At 48.6% G+C, this 17,964-nt stretch overlaps 1 protein-coding gene across 1 annotated transcript in view; it reads right to left on the reverse strand.

The window, feature by feature from the left end:
• ITGA1 (integrin subunit alpha 1) overlaps positions 1-17,698 on the reverse strand; it is an 81,302-nt gene extending 63,604 nt beyond the window's left edge. Inside the window, exons 1-2 of the mRNA XM_081089399.1 lie at positions 17,324-17,698; positions 1,155-1,267 (exon numbers count right to left, since the gene is read on the reverse strand). Coding sequence (XP_080945525.1) covers positions 1,155-1,267; positions 17,324-17,667 — 457 coding nt within the window. The 5' untranslated portion in view covers positions 17,668-17,698. The remainder of the gene's footprint in view (positions 1-1,154; positions 1,268-17,323) is intronic.
• Positions 17,699-17,964: the final 266 nt, after the last annotated feature.

Genomic DNA, 17,964 nt, shown 5'->3' on the forward strand with positions numbered 1-17,964 from the left:
GACCCATTCGTGTCAGAAGACGGAGCAGTGGGTGAGTTTCCTGCCTTTGTGTTGGTTTGTTTTCCCCTCAGGGAAGGCCTAGTCAGTGGCTAAACCTCAAAGAGAACTCGTCTTTCCGTCTTATAAAAGGACAGACATTGGGGCAATGACCACACCTGTGAAGCGAGCGGATCTCTTGGAGAGCAGAGCCATGAGGAGCGTGCTGACATGTACACATGTATTCCGTCCAAGTAGCTCAATGACTTGAGCTGTGTGCGCGCAGCCCGGCCTGGAAACTGAGTCCAGCCAAGGAAACCGCCTGCTGGGACTATTCAAGGGCATGTAACACCCCGATCCCCACACCTGTAACTCCAAGGACAGCCCAGGACACAAGCCCAAGCACAGGAAGAAACAGAAAAAGGTGACCTGGCCTCAAGAGAGAGAGAATCAATGGGGAAAAGTTGAGATATTCCAGACGTTGGAGCGGCCAGAAACGGGTATGAAAGCAGCGATTACAACTACGCTCATGACTGTACAGGCAAACATGTTTGCAATAAGCAACCGACTAGGAAATGTTTAAAGGGAGAGCTGGAAGGACAGTATCTGAAGTGACCCTGCGGGTTATGAGTCACTCCCATGACACCTCACGTTGCATAGCACACCGATGTTTCTAATTCCTGGAGAGTTCTCGCAGGAACTTTCTAGTCACGTTCTAGCGACAGTGATGTTTCTACCAAAAACCTCTACTTCGATGGAAACATACCTTGCGCTCTTCTCTTTTACAAGTTTGACTCACCTATTGCAATTCCTCTTGTGCTAGTTTCGTGTAAAACACAAAAGCTAAGTTGGATTTTTTTGAGGAAAGGGGATGGGTGGGTTTATCTGAACAGTTGTTCATGTCACCACTGGTTCACAAAGGATGCTGAACAATGGAGGCAGGTACATGCAACAGCACTAGTAAGACCGTCTAGATCTGTGGTTAGCCTCTAGTGAATTTCTACAGCAAATGAAGGGCCGAGGGGCTCAAAATGCCATCTTACCTGAAGTTGCCTGATAAGAACGGAAGGAAGTGTATAGGGCACTTTGAATATTTTCTTGGGTTGGTTGACATTTATTTGCAGTTAGAACTCGGGGCAGCCTTTAGGACCAGACTTTACCACTCGGACTTTACGTACCTGGTAGATCCAACTTTACGCAGGGCAGTGCCTCTCCCCTCCCCACGGGACACTTGTAGACGTCGCCCGTCCTGTTCTTGGGCTGGCCAACCAGCGGGGAGCCGATGAGCACCCTGGAAGGCAAGCAACTCGATGAACCCTTCTGAACAACAAGAAACACTTTACGTTAGTTGTCCTGTGACTCTTCTAAGACAACTGAGGGCAGTTCCCATCGACATCACCAGAGAGCCCTCCTTCAGGGTCAATTCCATTGCACCCGACGTGAGCAGAGCGTCTTCTCCACCCTGCAGGCGGATCTGAATCACAGGACCCAGAAAGTTCCCAGGCGAGAGGGCTCAGAATATTTTATTTGATACTAGAGGCTCGGTGCACAAATTTGTGCACTGGAGGGGTGTCCCTCAGCCCAGCCTGCACCCTTTTGCAGCCCAGGACCCCTTGGGGGATGTCTGCCTGCTGGCTTAGGCCTGCTCCTGCATTGAGCGTCTGCCCCCTGGTGGTCAGTGCGCATCATAGCGACCGGTCATTCTCATCACTCTGCTGTAATGGTTGCTTAGGCCTTTATTATATAGATGACTTATCATATTTGTTATTTGGGGGCTGAAATGATAAGTATTGGTTCAGCCTGCTGCTGTGTCAGTTTATAAGAAAAACACATGAACACACAGATGAGCTTTTCTCACCAGGACTGAGAATCTAATAGAGATGTTAGGAACCGCAGACATTTGCCCAGCATAGATTTAACAGTAGTCTGTGCTGGTCTGTGAGTACTTAGAAAACAAGGACAGCTATGAGACCCGGGTAAAAGTCATTTATGTCTTTTTAGATGATTAAAAAATCACTCAGATAAAAATTAATGGACACAATATAGTCATGATGTATTTGAGTCCCAGCGAGCCGTTACACGGGTCTCCTAGATGCCTTCAGAAGCGGGGCGGGTGAATGTGGCTGATTGTTACGGCACTGGGGGGACTTCGCAGCTGCGGATGCTTTGCTGGTGAAGCACTATCCACAGACGCTGACCGCTGGAAGCCAGGGGACTCCTATCCAGTGCCAACGGCTGCGCTCGGGGGTCTCAGCCTGTATCTTTGTTCCTGTCTGAACGAAGACTCAGAGAGCATAAAGGCCCTCGTCGAGTACATCGATTTGGAAGTATCGCAACATCCTGGGAAAGGAAACTTAAACAAACTAGTTAAAGTTTATGTGAAAACCTATGTCAATAACATCACTCAGCACCATCCACACAGGATGTGGGAAACCTGACTGAACAGTCTTCGTGGGAACACCAGAGGGGGTTTCAGTGACAGAAAGAACCCACGAGCCAGCAGCGGCTTTTCGTCAAAAATGTGAATGTGACCCGAGGCTGTGTTGCTGGAAATAGATGCCCCGGTCGGGGTCGGTTGAGGAAGTGATAACCCGCCTGCTCTGCTTCCCGGCCCTGTCGGGAATCTCCAAGTTCACAGGGACGAGGACCATGGAATGTCCTGGGAGACTGTGGCTCAGGCTGCAGGCTGGGGACTGGGTCAGACCAGAGAGGCTTGCAGGAGTGGGGGGGTGATCAGGGTATAATCTGTCTGAAGGGGAGCTGAGAGGGCACAACGGGGTGTGGGTGGATAAGGCAAACATTTTTAAAAATTTAATTTGAAAGTCTGTCATATTGAAAAGGGATGGGATTTATTCTGCACAGGCCCTTTGGGAGAAGCTAGTATTAATGGAAAGAAGTTCACACTGTAAATATTGAACTGTTGAACAGACTCCCTAAAACATAGTTATGATACAAGGCCTTTGCAAAGGCATTTCTGATAAGAATAAATAAGCATAATAATGCTCAAGCCCTTTAGTACATAATTCTTACTTCTCGGGATTTGTCCTTTAAAAGAATGACCTAAATTAAGGGGGAAAATGTAATGCATAAAGATAATGCTCAAAGTGTTATCTATAATAAAAAAAAAAAAAGACTAAAATAACCAACAGCCACAATGAATTAATTATTGCAGGGTCATTCTATAGGATATTGTGCAGTCATAAAAAATAATGGGTAATAAGCCCTAGCTGGTGTGGCTCAGTGGATAGAGTGTTGGCCTGCAGACCAAAGGGTCCCATGCTCGATTCTGGTCAAGGGCATATACCTGATTGCAGGCTCTTCTCTGGCCTAAGTCCTGGACTGGGTGCATGCAGGAGGCAACCAATCGATGTGTTTCTCTCACATCGATATTTCTCTCTATCTTTCTCTCTTCCATTCTCTCTGAAAATCAATGGAAAAATATCCTCAGGTGAGGATTTAAAAAAATAATAATAATGGGTAATAAGATAGCTTGATGGGCTCAAAAATTACTTTTGACCTAATGTAAGGTAAACCTACCTCATTTAGTGATAACCTAAGACTTAAAGTGAAGTGTAACAAATGACATTCAATGCAGTCCTTAAAACAGCCATGTTGATCATCGCTAGCATTTAATGACTTCATGCCACAGTCCAGACACTGGTCTAATTACTTTCCATGTAGTATGTAATGTAACATATTACATTACATATAGCATACTAGAGGCCCGGTGCACAAAATTTGTGCACGGGGAGGGTCCCTAGGCCTGGCTGGTGATCAGGGCTGATCGGGGCCTTCCAGCTGCCAGCTGGGGCCTTCCTTTGCTCTGTGCTGCCCCCTGGTGGTCAGTGCACGTCAGAGTGAGCGATCAAACTCCTGGTCTCCTGGTCGAACTCCCGAGGGGACACTTTGCATATTAGCCTTTTGTATATAAAGATAATATATATATGTGTGTGTCTGTGTGTGTGTGTGTATATACACATATATATATGAAATATAGCAGGAGCTTCGATGTTGGACTTCATGAGTTCCAACCATGGCTATACCATTTACTCAGCTGTATGGTTTAGGACAAGTCAATTACCTTTGGTGCCTTGTTTTCTTCATCTGTAAAATGGGAACAATAAGAGTAGCTACCTCACAGGCTCACCATGAAAATAAAATGCTAATGCATGTAAAATGCCTAGGAAGGTATTTTGCCCGTAGGATGTGCTATCTACATGTTAGTTTTTATTATTATTATAATCTTTTTTTCAGATGATGGAACAGGTATGTCTATGTAAAACAGATTACAAGGGAGCTCACTAAAAACATAAATGATATCAAGAAGGTTATGGTTAGGTTTTATCCCCTCAATACTTTCAAAGCCCATTATAATGTGATTGATTACATTATTTTTACAGTTAAAAAGTCTCTAAGTTGAGGCTACAGAGATGATTAGTGTTTATGAAGAACATTCGACAGGCTCAGCGTCTTGGATAAAACTCAATTTTCAGGTTGTTTAAACTTAGAGGGGAAGCAGAACTATACACGCACTGCACACCCCTGACTAGGCCTGACCTTCAGCGAAGTCTCAGAAGTGAGAAAGAACACGGCTCTTTTGACAAATTCAAGGAGCTCCTGTAGCTGGAGCCGACGCTGGTCTGGAAAGGTGAGTGGGTTCAGATGCTGAGTGCTCTGGTGCTGAGTGTTCAGTGCTGAGCGTTCAGTGCTGAGTATTCAGATGCTGAGTGTTCAGGTGCTGAGTGTTCAGTGCTGAGTGTTCAGATGCTGAGTGTTCAGATGCTGAGTGTTCAGGTGCTGAGTGTTCAGTGCTGAGTGTTCAGTGCTGAGTGTTCAGATGCTGAGTGTTCAGGTGCTGAGTGTTCAGTGCTGAGTGTTCAGATGCTGAGTGTTCAGATGCTGAGTGTTCAGGTGCTGAGTGTTCAGTGCTGAGTGTTCAGTGCTGAGTGTTCAGATGCTGAGTGTTCTTGTGCTGAGTGTTCAGTGCTGAGTGTTCTTGTGCTGAGTATTCAGATGCTGAGTGTTCATGTGCTGAGTGTTCACATGCTGAGTGTTCATGCTGAGTGTTTAGATGCTGAGTGTTCAGTGCTGAGTGTTCACATGCTGAGTGTTCAGATGCTGAGTGTTCAGTGCTGAGTGTTCAGATGCTGAGTGTTCAGTGCTGAGTATTCAGATGCTGAGTGTTCAGGTGCTGAGTGTTCACATGCTGAGTGTTCAGTGCTGAGTATTCAGATGCTGAGTGTTCAGGTGCTGAGTGTTCAGTGCCGAGTGTTCAGATGCTGAGTGTTCAGTGCTGAGTGTTCAGTGCTGAGTGTTCAGTGCTGAGTGTTTAGATGCTGAGTGTTCAGTGCTGAGTGTTCACATGCTGAGTGTTCAGGTGCTGAGTGTTCAGTGCTGAGTGTTCAGATGCTGAGTGTTCAGTGCTGAGTGTTCAGGTGCTGAGTGTTCAGTGCTGAGTGTTCAGTGCTGAGTGTTCAGATGCTGAGTGTTCTTGTGCTGAGTGTTCAGTGCTGAGTGTTCTTGTGCTGAGTATTCAGATGCTGAGTGTTCAGTGCTGAGTGTTCAGATGCTGAGTGTTCAGGTGCTGAGTGTTCAGTGCTGAGTGTTCAGTGCTGAGTGTTCAGATGCTGAGTGTTCAGGTGCTGAGTGTTCAGTGCTGAGTGTTCAGATGCTGAGTGTTCAGATGCTGAGTGTTCAGGTGCTGAGTGTTCAGTGCTGAGTGTTCACATGCTGAGTGTTCAGATGCTGAGTGTTCAGTGCTGAGTGTTCAGATGCTGAGTGTTCAGTGCTGAGTATTCAGATGCTGAGTGTTCAGGTGCTGAGTGTTCACATGCTGAGTGTTCAGTGCTGAGTATTCAGATGCTGAGTGTTCAGGTGCTGAGTGTTCAGTGCCGAGTGTTCAGATGCTGAGTGTTCAGATGCTGAGTGTTCTTGTGCTGAGTGTTCAGTGCTGAGTGTTCTTGTGCTGAGTATTCAGATGCTGAGTGTTCAGGTGCTGAGTGTTCAGTTGCTGAGTGTTCAGTGCTGAGTGTTTAGATGCTGAGTGTTCAGTGCTGAGTGTTCACATGCTGAGTGTTCAGATGCTGAGTGTTCAGTGCTGAGTGTTCACATGCTGAGTGTTCAGTGCTGAGTGTTCAGATGCTGAGTGTTCAGATGATGAGTGTTTAGATGCTGAGTGTTCAGTGCTGAGTGTTCAGTGCTGAGTGTTCACATGCTGAGTGTTCAGATGCTGAGTGTTCAGTGCTGAGTGTTCAGATGCTGAGTGTTCACATGCTGAGTGTTCAGTGCTGAGTGTTCACATGCTGAGTGTTCAGATGCTGAGTGTTCAGTGCTGAGTGTTCAGATGCTGAGTGTTCACATGCTGAGTGTTCAGTGCTGAGTGTTCAGTGCTGAGTGTTCAGATGCTGAGTGTTCAGTGCTGAGTGTTCAGATGCTGAGTGTTCACATGCTGAGTGTTCAGGTGCTGAGTGTTCAGTGCTGAGTGTTTAGATGCTGAGTGTTCAGTGCTGAGTGTTCAGTGCTGAGTGTTTAGATGCTGAGTGTTCAGTGCTGAGTGTTCACATGCTGAGTGTTCAGTGCTGAGTGTTCAGATGCTGAGTGTTCAGATGCTGAGTGTTCAGTGCTGAGTGTTTAGATGCTGAGTGTTCAGTGCTGAGTGTTCAGTGCTGAGTGTTTAGATGCTGAGTGTTCAGTGCTGAGTGTTCACATGCTGAGTGTTCAGTGCTGAGTGTTCAGATGCTGAGTGTTCAGATGCTGGGTGTTCACATGCTGAGTGTTCAGTGCTGAGTGTTCACATGCTGAGTGTTCAGATGCTGAGTGTTCAGTGCTGAGTGTTCAGTGCTGAGTGTTCAGATGCTGAGTGTTCACATACTGAGTGTTCAGTGCCGAATGTTCAGATGCTGAGTGTTCAGTGCTGAGTGTTCAGATGCTGGGTGTTCAGTGCTGAGTGTTCAGTGCTGAGCGCTCTGGTGCTGAGTGTTCAGTGCTGAGTGTTCAGATGCTGAGTGTTCAGTGCCGAGTGTTCAGATGCTGAGTGTTCAGATGCTGAGTGTTCAGTGCTGAGTGTTCAGATGCTGGGTGTTCAGTTGCTGAGTATTCAGATGCTGAGTGTTCGGGTGCCGAGTGTTCAGTGCCGAGTGTTCAGATGCTGAGTGTTCAGATGCTGAGTGTTCAGTGCTGAGTGTTCAGATGCTGGGTGTTCAGTGCCGAGTGTTCAGATGCTGAGTGTTCAGATGCTGAGTGTTCAGTGCTGAGTGTTCAGATGCTGGGTGTTCAGATGCTGGGTGTTCAGTGCTGAGTGTTCAGTGCTGAGCGCTCTGGTGCTGAGTGCTCTGGTGCTGAGTGTTCAGTGCTGAGTGTTCAGATGCTGAGTGTTCAGATGCTGAGTGTTCAGTGCTGAGTGTTCACATGCTGAGTGTTCACATGCTGAGTGTTCAGATGCTGAGTGTTCAGTGCTGAGTGTTCACATGCTGAGTGTTCACATGCTGAGTGTTCAGTGCTGAGTGTTCAGATGCTGGGTGTTCAGATGCTGGGTGTTCAGTGCTGAGTGTTCAGTGCTGAGCGCTCTGGTGCTGAGTGCTCTGGTGCTGAGTGTTCAGTGCTGAGTGTTCAGATGCTGAGTGTTCTTGTGCTGAGTATTCAGATGCTGAGTGTTCATGTGCTGAGTGTTCACATGCTGAGTGTTCATGCTGAGTGTTTAGATGCTGAGTGTTCAGTGCTGAGTGTTCACATGCTGAGTGTTCAGATGCTGAGTGTTCAGTGCTGAGTGTTCAGATGCTGAGTGTTCAGTGCTGAGTATTCAGATGCTGAGTGTTCAGGTGCTGAGTGTTCACATGCTGAGTGTTCAGTGCTGAGTATTCAGATGCTGAGTGTTCAGGTGCTGAGTGTTCAGTGCCGAGTGTTCAGATGCTGAGTGTTCAGTGCTGAGTGTTCAGTGCTGAGTGTTCAGTGCTGAGTGTTTAGATGCTGAGTGTTCAGTGCTGAGTGTTCACATGCTGAGTGTTCATGTGCTGAGTGTTCAGTGCTGAGTGTTCAGATGCTGAGTGTTCAGTGCTGAGTGTTCAGGTGCTGAGTGTTCAGTGCTGAGTGTTCAGTGCTGAGTGTTCAGATGCTGAGTGTTCTTGTGCTGAGTGTTCAGTGCTGAGTGTTCTTGTGCTGAGTATTCAGATGCTGAGTGTTCAGTGCTGAGTGTTCAGTGCTGAGTGTTCAGATGCTGAGTGTTCAGTGCTGAGTATTCAGATGCTGAGTGTTCAGGTGCTGAGTGTTCACATGCTGAGTGTTCAGTGCTGAGTATTCAGATGCTGAGTGTTCAGGTGCTGAGTGTTCAGTGCCGAGTGTTCAGATGCTGAGTGTTCAGATGCTGAGTGTTCTTGTGCTGAGTGTTCAGTGCTGAGTGTTCTTGTGCTGAGTATTCAGATGCTGAGTGTTCAGGTGCTGAGTGTTCAGTTGCTGAGTGTTCAGTGCTGAGTGTTTAGATGCTGAGTGTTCAGTGCTGAGTGTTCACATGCTGAGTGTTCAGATGCTGAGTGTTCAGTGCTGAGTGTTCACATGCTGAGTGTTCAGTGCTGAGTGTTCAGATGCTGAGTGTTCAGATGATGAGTGTTTAGATGCTGAGTGTTCAGTGCTGAGTGTTCAGTGCTGAGTGTTCACATGCTGAGTGTTCAGATGCTGAGTGTTCAGTGCTGAGTGTTCAGATGCTGAGTGTTCACATGCTGAGTGTTCAGTGCTGAGTGTTCACATGCTGAGTGTTCAGATGCTGAGTGTTCAGTGCTGAGTGTTCAGATGCTGAGTGTTCACATGCTGAGTGTTCAGTGCTGAGTGTTCAGTGCTGAGTGTTCAGATGCTGAGTGTTCAGTGCTGAGTGTTCAGATGCTGAGTGTTCACATGCTGAGTGTTCAGGTGCTGAGTGTTCAGTGCTGAGTGTTTAGATGCTGAGTGTTCAGTGCTGAGTGTTCAGTGCTGAGTGTTTAGATGCTGAGTGTTCAGTGCTGAGTGTTCACATGCTGAGTGTTCAGTGCTGAGTGTTCAGATGCTGAGTGTTCAGATGCTGAGTGTTCAGTGCTGAGTGTTTAGATGCTGAGTGTTCCGTGCTGAGTGTTCAGTGCTGAGTGTTTAGATGCTGAGTGTTCAGTGCTGAGTGTTCACATGCTGAGTGTTCAGTGCTGAGTGTTCAGATGCTGAGTGTTCAGATGCTGGGTGTTCACATGCTGAGTGTTCAGTGCTGAGTGTTCACATGCTGAGTGTTCAGATGCTGAGTGTTCAGTGCTGAGTGTTCAGTGCTGAGTGTTCAGATGCTGAGTGTTCACATACTGAGTGTTCAGTGCCGAATGTTCAGATGCTGAGTGTTCAGTGCTGAGTGTTCAGATGCTGGGTGTTCAGTGCTGAGTGTTCAGTGCTGAGCGCTCTGGTGCTGAGTGTTCAGTGCTGAGTGTTCAGATGCTGAGTGTTCAGTGCCGAGTGTTCAGATGCTGAGTGTTCAGATGCTGAGTGTTCAGTGCTGAGTGTTCAGATGCTGGGTGTTCAGTTGCTGAGTATTCAGATGCTGAGTGTTCGGGTGCCGAGTGTTCAGTGCCGAGTGTTCAGATGCTGAGTGTTCAGATGCTGAGTGTTCAGTGCTGAGTGTTCAGATGCTGGGTGTTCAGTGCCGAGTGTTCAGATGCTGAGTGTTCAGATGCTGAGTGTTCAGTGCTGAGTGTTCAGATGCTGGGTGTTCAGATGCTGGGTGTTCAGTGCTGAGTGTTCAGTGCTGAGCGCTCTGGTGCTGAGTGCTCTGGTGCTGAGTGTTCAGTGCTGAGTGTTCAGATGCTGAGTGTTCAGATGCTGAGTGTTCAGTGCTGAGTGTTCACATGCTGAGTGTTCACATGCTGAGTGTTCAGATGCTGAGTGTTCAGTGCTGAGTGTTGACATGCTGAGTGTTCACATGCTGAGTGTTCAGTGCTGAGTGTTCAGATGCTGGGTGTTCAGATGCTGGGTGTTCAGTGCTGAGTGTTCAGTGCTGAGCGCTCTGGTGCTGAGTGCTCTGGTGCTGAGTGTTCAGTGCTGAGTGTTCAGATGCTGAGTGTTCTTGTGCTGAGTATTCAGATGCTGAGTGTTCATGTGCTGAGTGTTCACATGCTGAGTGTTCATGCTGAGTGTTTAGATGCTGAGTGTTCAGTGCTGAGTGTTCACATGCTGAGTGTTCAGATGCTGAGTGTTCAGTGCTGAGTGTTCAGATGCTGAGTGTTCAGTGCTGAGTATTCAGATGCTGAGTGTTCAGGTGCTGAGTGTTCACATGCTGAGTGTTCAGTGCTGAGTATTCAGATGCTGAGTGTTCAGGTGCTGAGTGTTCAGTGCCGAGTGTTCAGATGCTGAGTGTTCAGTGCTGAGTGTTCAGTGCTGAGTGTTCAGTGCTGAGTGTTTAGATGCTGAGTGTTCAGTGCTGAGTGTTCACATGCTGAGTGTTCATGTGCTGAGTGTTCAGTGCTGAGTGTTCAGATGCTGAGTGTTCAGTGCTGAGTGTTCAGGTGCTGAGTGTTCAGTGCTGAGTGTTCAGTGCTGAGTGTTCAGATGCTGAGTGTTCTTGTGCTGAGTGTTCAGTGCTGAGTGTTCTTGTGCTGAGTATTCAGATGCTGAGTGTTCAGTGCTGAGTGTTCAGATGCTGAGTGTTCAGGTGCTGAGTGTTCAGTGCTGAGTGTTCAGTGCTGAGTGTTCAGATGCTGAGTGTTCAGGTGCTGAGTGTTCAGTGCTGAGTGTTCAGATGCTGAGTGTTCAGATGCTGAGTGTTCAGGTGCTGAGTGTTCAGTGCTGAGTGTTCACATGCTGAGTGTTCAGATGCTGAGTGTTCAGTGCTGAGTGTTCAGATGCTGAGTGTTCAGTGCTGAGTATTCAGATGCTGAGTGTTCAGGTGCTGAGTGTTCACATGCTGAGTGTTCAGTGCTGAGTATTCAGATGCTGAGTGTTCAGGTGCTGAGTGTTCAGTGCCGAGTGTTCAGATGCTGAGTGTTCAGATGCTGAGTGTTCTTGTGCTGAGTGTTCAGTGCTGAGTGTTCTTGTGCTGAGTATTCAGATGCTGAGTGTTCAGGTGCTGAGTGTTCAGTTGCTGAGTGTTCAGTGCTGAGTGTTTAGATGCTGAGTGTTCAGTGCTGAGTGTTCACATGCTGAGTGTTCAGATGCTGAGTGTTCAGATGCTGAGTGTTCAGTGCTGAGTGTTCACATGCTGAGTGTTCAGTGCTGAGTGTTCAGATGCTGAGTGTTCAGATGATGAGTGTTTAGATGCTGAGTGTTCAGTGCTGAGTGTTCAGTGCTGAGTGTTCACATGCTGAGTGTTCAGATGCTGAGTGTTCAGTGCTGAGTGTTCAGATGCTGAGTGTTCACATGCTGAGTGTTCAGTGCTGAGTGTTCAGATGCTGAGTGTTCAGTGCTGAGTGTTCAGATGCTGAGTGTTCACATGCTGAGTGTTCAGTGCTGAGTGTTCAGTGCTGAGTGTTCAGATGCTGAGTGTTCAGTGCTGAGTGTTCAGATGCTGAGTGTTCACATGCTGAGTGTTCAGGTGCTGAGTGTTCAGTGCTGAGTGTTTAGATGCTGAGTGTTCAGTGCTGAGTGTTCAGTGCTGAGTGTTTAGATGCTGAGTGTTCAGTGCTGAGTGTTCACATGCTGAGTGTTCAGTGCTGAGTGTTCAGATGCTGAGTGTTCAGATGCTGAGTGTTCAGTGCTGAGTGTTTAGATGCTGAGTGTTCAGTGCTGAGTGTTCAGTGCTGAGTGTTTAGATGCTGAGTGTTCAGTGCTGAGTGTTCACATGCTGAGTGTTCAGTGCTGAGTGTTCAGATGCTGAGTGTTCAGATGCTGGGTGTTCACATGCTGAGTGTTCAGTGCTGAGTGTTCACATGCTGAGTGTTCAGATGCTGAGTGTTCAGTGCTGAGTGTTCAGTGCTGAGTGTTCAGATGCTGAGTGTTCACATACTGAGTGTTCAGTGCCGAGTGTTCAGATGCTGAGTGTTCAGTGCTGAGTGTTCAGATGCTGGGTGTTCAGTGCTGAGTGTTCAGTGCTGAGCGCTCTGGTGCTGAGTGTTCAGTGCTGAGTGTTCAGATGCTGAGTGTTCAGTGCCGAGTGTTCAGATGCTGAGTGTTCAGATGCTGAGTGTTCAGTGCTGAGTGTTCAGATGCTGGGTGTTCAGTTGCTGAGTATTCAGATGCTGAGTGTTCGGGTGCCGAGTGTTCAGTGCCGAGTGTTCAGATGCTGAGTGTTCAGATGCTGAGTGTTCAGTGCTGAGTGTTCAGATGCTGGGTGTTCAGTGCCGAGTGTTCAGATGCTGAGTGTTCAGATGCTGAGTGTTCAGTGCTGAGTGTTCAGATGCTGGGTGTTCAGATGCTGGGTGTTCAGTGCTGAGTGTTCAGTGCTGAGCGCTCTGGTGCTGAGTGCTCTGGTGCTGAGTGTTCAGTGCTGAGTGTTTAGATGCTGAGTGTTCAGTGCTGAGTGTTCAGTGCTGAGTGTTTAGATGCTGAGTGTTCAGTGCTGAGTGTTCACATGCTGAGTGTTCAGTGCTGAGTGTTCAGATGCTGAGTGTTCAGATGCTGGGTGTTCACATGCTGAGTGTTCAGTGCTGAGTGTTCACATGCTGAGTGTTCAGATGCTGAGTGTTCAGTGCTGAGTGTTCAGTGCTGAGTGTTCAGATGCTGAGTGTTCACATACTGAGTGTTCAGTGCCGAGTGTTCAGATGCTGAGTGTTCAGTGCTGAGTGTTCAGATGCTGGGTGTTCAGTGCTGAGTGTTCAGTGCTGAGTGTTCAGATGCTGAGTGTTCAGTGCCGAGTGTTCAGATGCTGAGTGTTCAGATGCTGAGTGTTCAGTGCTGAGTGTTCAGATGCTGGGTGTTCAGTTGCTGAGTATTCAGATGCTGAGTGTTCGGGTGCCGAGTGTTCAGTGCCGAGTGTTCAGATGCTGAGTTTTCAGATGCTGAGTGTTCAGTGCTGAGTGTTCAGATGCTGGGTGTTCAGTGCCGAGTGTTCAGATGCTGAGTGTTCAGATGCTGAGTGTTCAGTGCTGAGTGTTCAGATGCTGGGTGTTCAGATGCTGGGTGTTCAGTGCTGAGTGTTCAGTGCTGAGCGCTCTGGTGCTGAGTGCTCTGGTGCTGAGTGTTCAGTGCTGAGTGTTCAGATGCTGAGTGTTCAGATGCTGAGTGTTCAGTGCTGAGTGTTCACATGCTGAGTGTTCACATGCTGAGTGTTCAGTGCTGAGTGTTCAGTGCTGAGTGTTCAGATGCTGAGTGTTCAGTGCTGAGTGTTCAGATGCTGAGTGTTCAGTGCTGAGTGTTCAGTGCTGAGTGTTCAGATGCTGAGTGTTTAGATGCTGAGTGTTCAGTGCTGAGTGTTCAGATGCTGGGTTTTTAGATGCTGAGTGTTCAGATGCTGGGTGTTCAGTGCTGAGTGCTCTGTAGTCTAAGAGCTTGAGGTTTCCTCATGGAGACGGGGTGGTTACCGCTGAAGCTCTCAAAGAGGGATTCGACATGATCAACTCTGATTTATTACAATGGTTTGTCAGCAGATTAAGATTACAGAACGTTCTAGATCTAATCTCTAGAGAAACACCCAAGGAGCTCCAATAAAAGGTGGTAAACTGAGACATGCTGGCTGATCAAAATTGTCATAGCGACCTTTCTGTTTATTTGCAGAGTAGCTGGTCTCTGACTCCCGCATGTCATGTTTATGGTCATTTCGCTGTAAAATATAGATCCTGGAGATCGTTATCGCGTGTTCACATCATTTCGTGAACACTCTTTTCCCCTAACCCTCTCTGACGTCCAAGCCAAGTCACTGCCCAATGCCCCGCACGCTGCCTGCCAGGTGTTAGCGAGTAAATGAAGTGTTTGGTCCTCCAGGGGGAGCCGGGCAGTGCCCGTTCGCTGCTGTGCTGGCGGTCAGGACAGGTGGAGTGGGGAGGAGGTGAGCCGAACAAGTGACTAGCTTGGCAAAGAGAAAACGTCACCTTCAAAAGGTGCTGTAAGCCATGTGAAAGAAGCACGTGCTCACACATGGAGGAGCGCATTTGCTAGAATCTCTGAAGAGTCTTTTTAGCTGGGGCCGGAGTGTCCCGGCTGCGTGTCGCCCTGTGCACCAAAAGGTCTCGGGTTCGATTCCCAGTTCGATCCCCGGTCGGGGTGCGTACGGGAGGCAGCCAATTGCTGTTTCTCTCTCACATTTATGTTTCTCTCTCTCCCCCTCTCCCTTCCTCTCTCTCTAAAAGTCAATAAAACATATCCTTAGGTGAGGATTAGAAAAAAATAAAAATAAAAGTCTGTGTACTCCAAGTTGGATTGGGCTTTATTTAAAACATCAGTACCTGGGACACAGGACTCAGTCACTGAGCCCTCTGGTGCCCTTACCTGGCCGACAGCAGCGTCCTGTGCGGAAGGCACGGGGTCAGTGGGGTCTGAGATGGACGTGGGGCTGAGGATTGCATTTGCGTCATAAAAACCTACTGCGAGAATCCAGGCCATGAGGTCACTGGCGCCCTCAGGGAGGCTGTGGGAGCGGCAACGAGAAGGGGGGTGCACCTGCTGGGGGCTCGAAGCCAGAGGAGGGAGGGCCCACACCAGCACCCGTGGCCGGACCTGTGGTTCTTCCAGAATCTGGAGGCTTCCAGTGCTCAGCTCATGTCAGTTTTTTCTGGTCAAAGCACAGTTGTTCACCAAGCCTGCGCTTTGGGACTTTCCTCGCGGGTTCGGCTCTCGCCCCCCTAAGGAGCGCAGCTGGCCTCCATCAGAGACTCAGAGACGCAGCGCGGGTCCCGGGCCAAAGGGGGAGGGAAGCCACACTCCCCATAAACTCCTACCGGGAACGGCACCGGCCTGTTCTGTTCACTTCCAGTTCTTTCTAAATAAGTAAAGCAAAGCTTCGCTCACACACAGACCACAAGTCCTGGGCAGCGAGGGCTCCTTCTCCAGGCCAATTCAGCCAAGATGGAAGATGGGGCAGGGTGATTTAAAAAAAATCCAAGGTTGATGAACGCCCAGAACAGGAGCAGTAAATATGATTTACGAAGGCGCCCACCTCTGGAGAAAAATAACAGAATCTGTGTTCTCCCAAATCTGTCCCTTGTCCTACAGCCCGTTTCTTCAAGTACGTCCCCTAGGTTCTATAGACACAGAACACGCAAACATGTTTCTGACATGGATTTTGTGTTACCACCCGTGCCCGGGTCTCTTCGGAACAATATGAGGCCACCACAGCACCCCGGAGGCCTGGGCACAGAGAAGTGTGTCGTTTGCTCACTTTTAAGCTCAGTTGCTCACATTGTTTTTGTTGCCCTGACTTTTCACACCTTTTTCCCATAAAATCATTGTAAACATGGAATGTCGAAGTGGAATTAAAGTATCTGACACCTGCCGTAACCGGTTTGGCTCAGTGGATAGAGTGTCGGCCTGTGGGCTGAAAGGTCCCGGGTTCGATTCTGGTCAAGGGCATGTACGTTGGTTGTGGGCACATCTCCAGTAGGGAGTGTGCAGGAGGCAGCTGATCGATGTTTCTCTCTCATCGATGTTTCTAACTATCTCTCTCCCTTCCTCTCTGTAAAAAATCAATAAAATATATATTTTTTTAAAAAAGTATCTGACACCCATCTACAGTCAAGTGCTCACAAAGCCTCACACACATTAATAAGGAGTGTGTGGTGCTGCAAAGACAGTATTGTCAACAGTCACTTTTCAATGTAGTTTTACTGGAGAAAAAGCAACCAGACTGGTGTGGAGAGACTGGAGTTGTATTTTCAGCTCTGGCCCTAAGTGATTACATTTCCCTGGGGGAGTAACATTTTATTTTATTTTATTTATTTCATTTTATTTTATTTTGAAACACTTTACTGAAATAATAATAAATATACAAAGCTGTATAATTTTAATGTATACAACTGGCTGAGTTTGGAGATAAAGCCATCACAGTCTATGCCATAAACATGTCCATCACCTCTAACGGTTTCCTCCTGCCCTTTTTAGTTATTATTATTATTATTATTATTATTAGAGGCCTGGTGCATGAAATTTGTGCACTTGGGTGGGGGGAGTCCCTCAGCCCAGCTTGCAAGAGGTGCATGACTGGGGCTAGGGAGACACATGGGAGGTTGGCCAGCCAGGGAGGGATCGTGGGAGGGCTCCAGGGTATGTCCGGCCTGTCTCACTCAGTCCCTATGGGATAGACCCCAGCAGCAAGCTAACCTACTGATCAGAGCATCTGGCCCCTGGTAGTCAGTGCACATCATAGCAACTGGTCAACTGGTCAACTGTCTTCCCCCGGTGGTCAGTGCACATTATAGTGAGTGGTTGAGTGGCCTTAGCATATCATTAGCATATTATGCTTTGATTGGTTGAATGGCTGACCAGACACTTAGCATATTAGGCTTTTATTATATAGGATTCTTCATTATTATTATGTGATAAGAGCAGAACAAGGAGAACATACCTGTGGTTACCAGAGGGGAAGAGGATTGGGGGGGGGCAAAGGGGTGTGGGGTCAGCTGCATGGCCATGGACGGTAACTAGGCTTTTGTAAGTGATCATTTTTTTCTTTTTAGAGAGAGAGGAAGAGAGAGGGAGAGAGAGAAACGTCGTTGGGAGAGTGTAACATCGATTGGCTGCCTCCAGCAGGCTCCCCGACTAGGGATTCAGCCCGCACCCTGGGCTTGGGCCCCGACTCGGAATCGAACCGGCCACCTCAGGGTGCAGGGACAGCGCCCAATGCCCTGAGCCACCCCGGCCGGGGGAGGCGATCATTCGGTGGTGTTTACAGACAGCGCGTGATGATGCTGCACACCTGGAAGGGGCCTCAAATCCTACCTGAGGTGAGCGCCACCATATTCCCGTGTTTAAAGCATGTGATGGAAATTCAGGAAGGCTCACTACAACCCGTAGACCAAACTCAGCAGTTCCGGAAAGCGCCCAAACATAAGCCCGATATTCCACCGTGCAAACAACGTTCACCCTTCAAGGGCAGCACCTCACCTGCCCCCCAGTCTCTCCCCTGCGTGCCAGCGCCTCTACAGGGACAATGAAAGTGCTCTCGCCATAACCACATCGCTACAGGACGAAGACTGTTTGGACAAGGACCTTCCCGGACGTCAGCCCAGCGGAGGGAGGTCCTTGTGGACCTCTTTCTCTCCCTCTCTCTTTCTAAGAGGAACAAAAACGACCACCTCACTTCCTTTAATGTCGCCAAGACCGTCTTCCTGTTTCCCTCTGTCAGTGTCCATCACCAGGCGACCGACTGCATCTCGGCGGTCAGCGGGTCATTCTGCGGAATCTCTGTCACCCAGCCAGGGCCCGGTGAGAGCGTTCATGACCTTGTGGGAAACTCCACGCCTCCACCCCACCGCGCCTGGCTTACCATTTGCCCTCCTCATTTTCGTACTGCTGCACAGTGTAGCCGAACAGGTCCTCCACGGGGCCGCTGAAGGTCAGCGAATTCTTCACGTCCACGTTGAAGGCCACGCAGAGGCGGAGCACAACTGTGGGAGGGAAAACACAGTCGGGTGACACAGGGCTCTGTGAGCGAGCGCGACGGCTCAAAGATCGAGGGATCCAAGAAGGTCTGTGGGCCCGGCCGGGGGGCTCAGCGGGTGAGCGCCGACCGAGGAGCCAGGAGGTCAGGGTTCCATTCCCGGTCAGGGCACTTGCCTGGGTTGTGGGCTTGGTCCCCAGTAGGGGGCGTGCAGGAGGCAGCCGATCCATGATTCCCTCTCCTCATTGATGTTTCTCTCTCCCCCTCTCCCTTCCTCTCTGAAATTAATAAAAAAAATATACATATACGAAAAAGAAAGGTCTCTGATATGAACTGTACTACTGACCAGAAATCAACACAATGGCTTTGAAGAGTATGCACACTGACATTCAAGCAAAACCCCACAGTAATTTAGCATCTGACCACTCCCAGAGGTTGGGATTTCACAACGAGCAGAAACGCGGCTCAGAGTGGGCTACTGCAGGGTCACAGGGTTTCCACAGAGCGAGCCCCCAGCAGCCCAGGGC

This window comes from Myotis nattereri, assembly GCF_964212035.1.
Source record: "Myotis nattereri genome assembly, chromosome: 4".
In the NCBI taxonomy this organism is placed as follows: domain Eukaryota; kingdom Metazoa; phylum Chordata; class Mammalia; order Chiroptera; family Vespertilionidae; genus Myotis; species Myotis nattereri.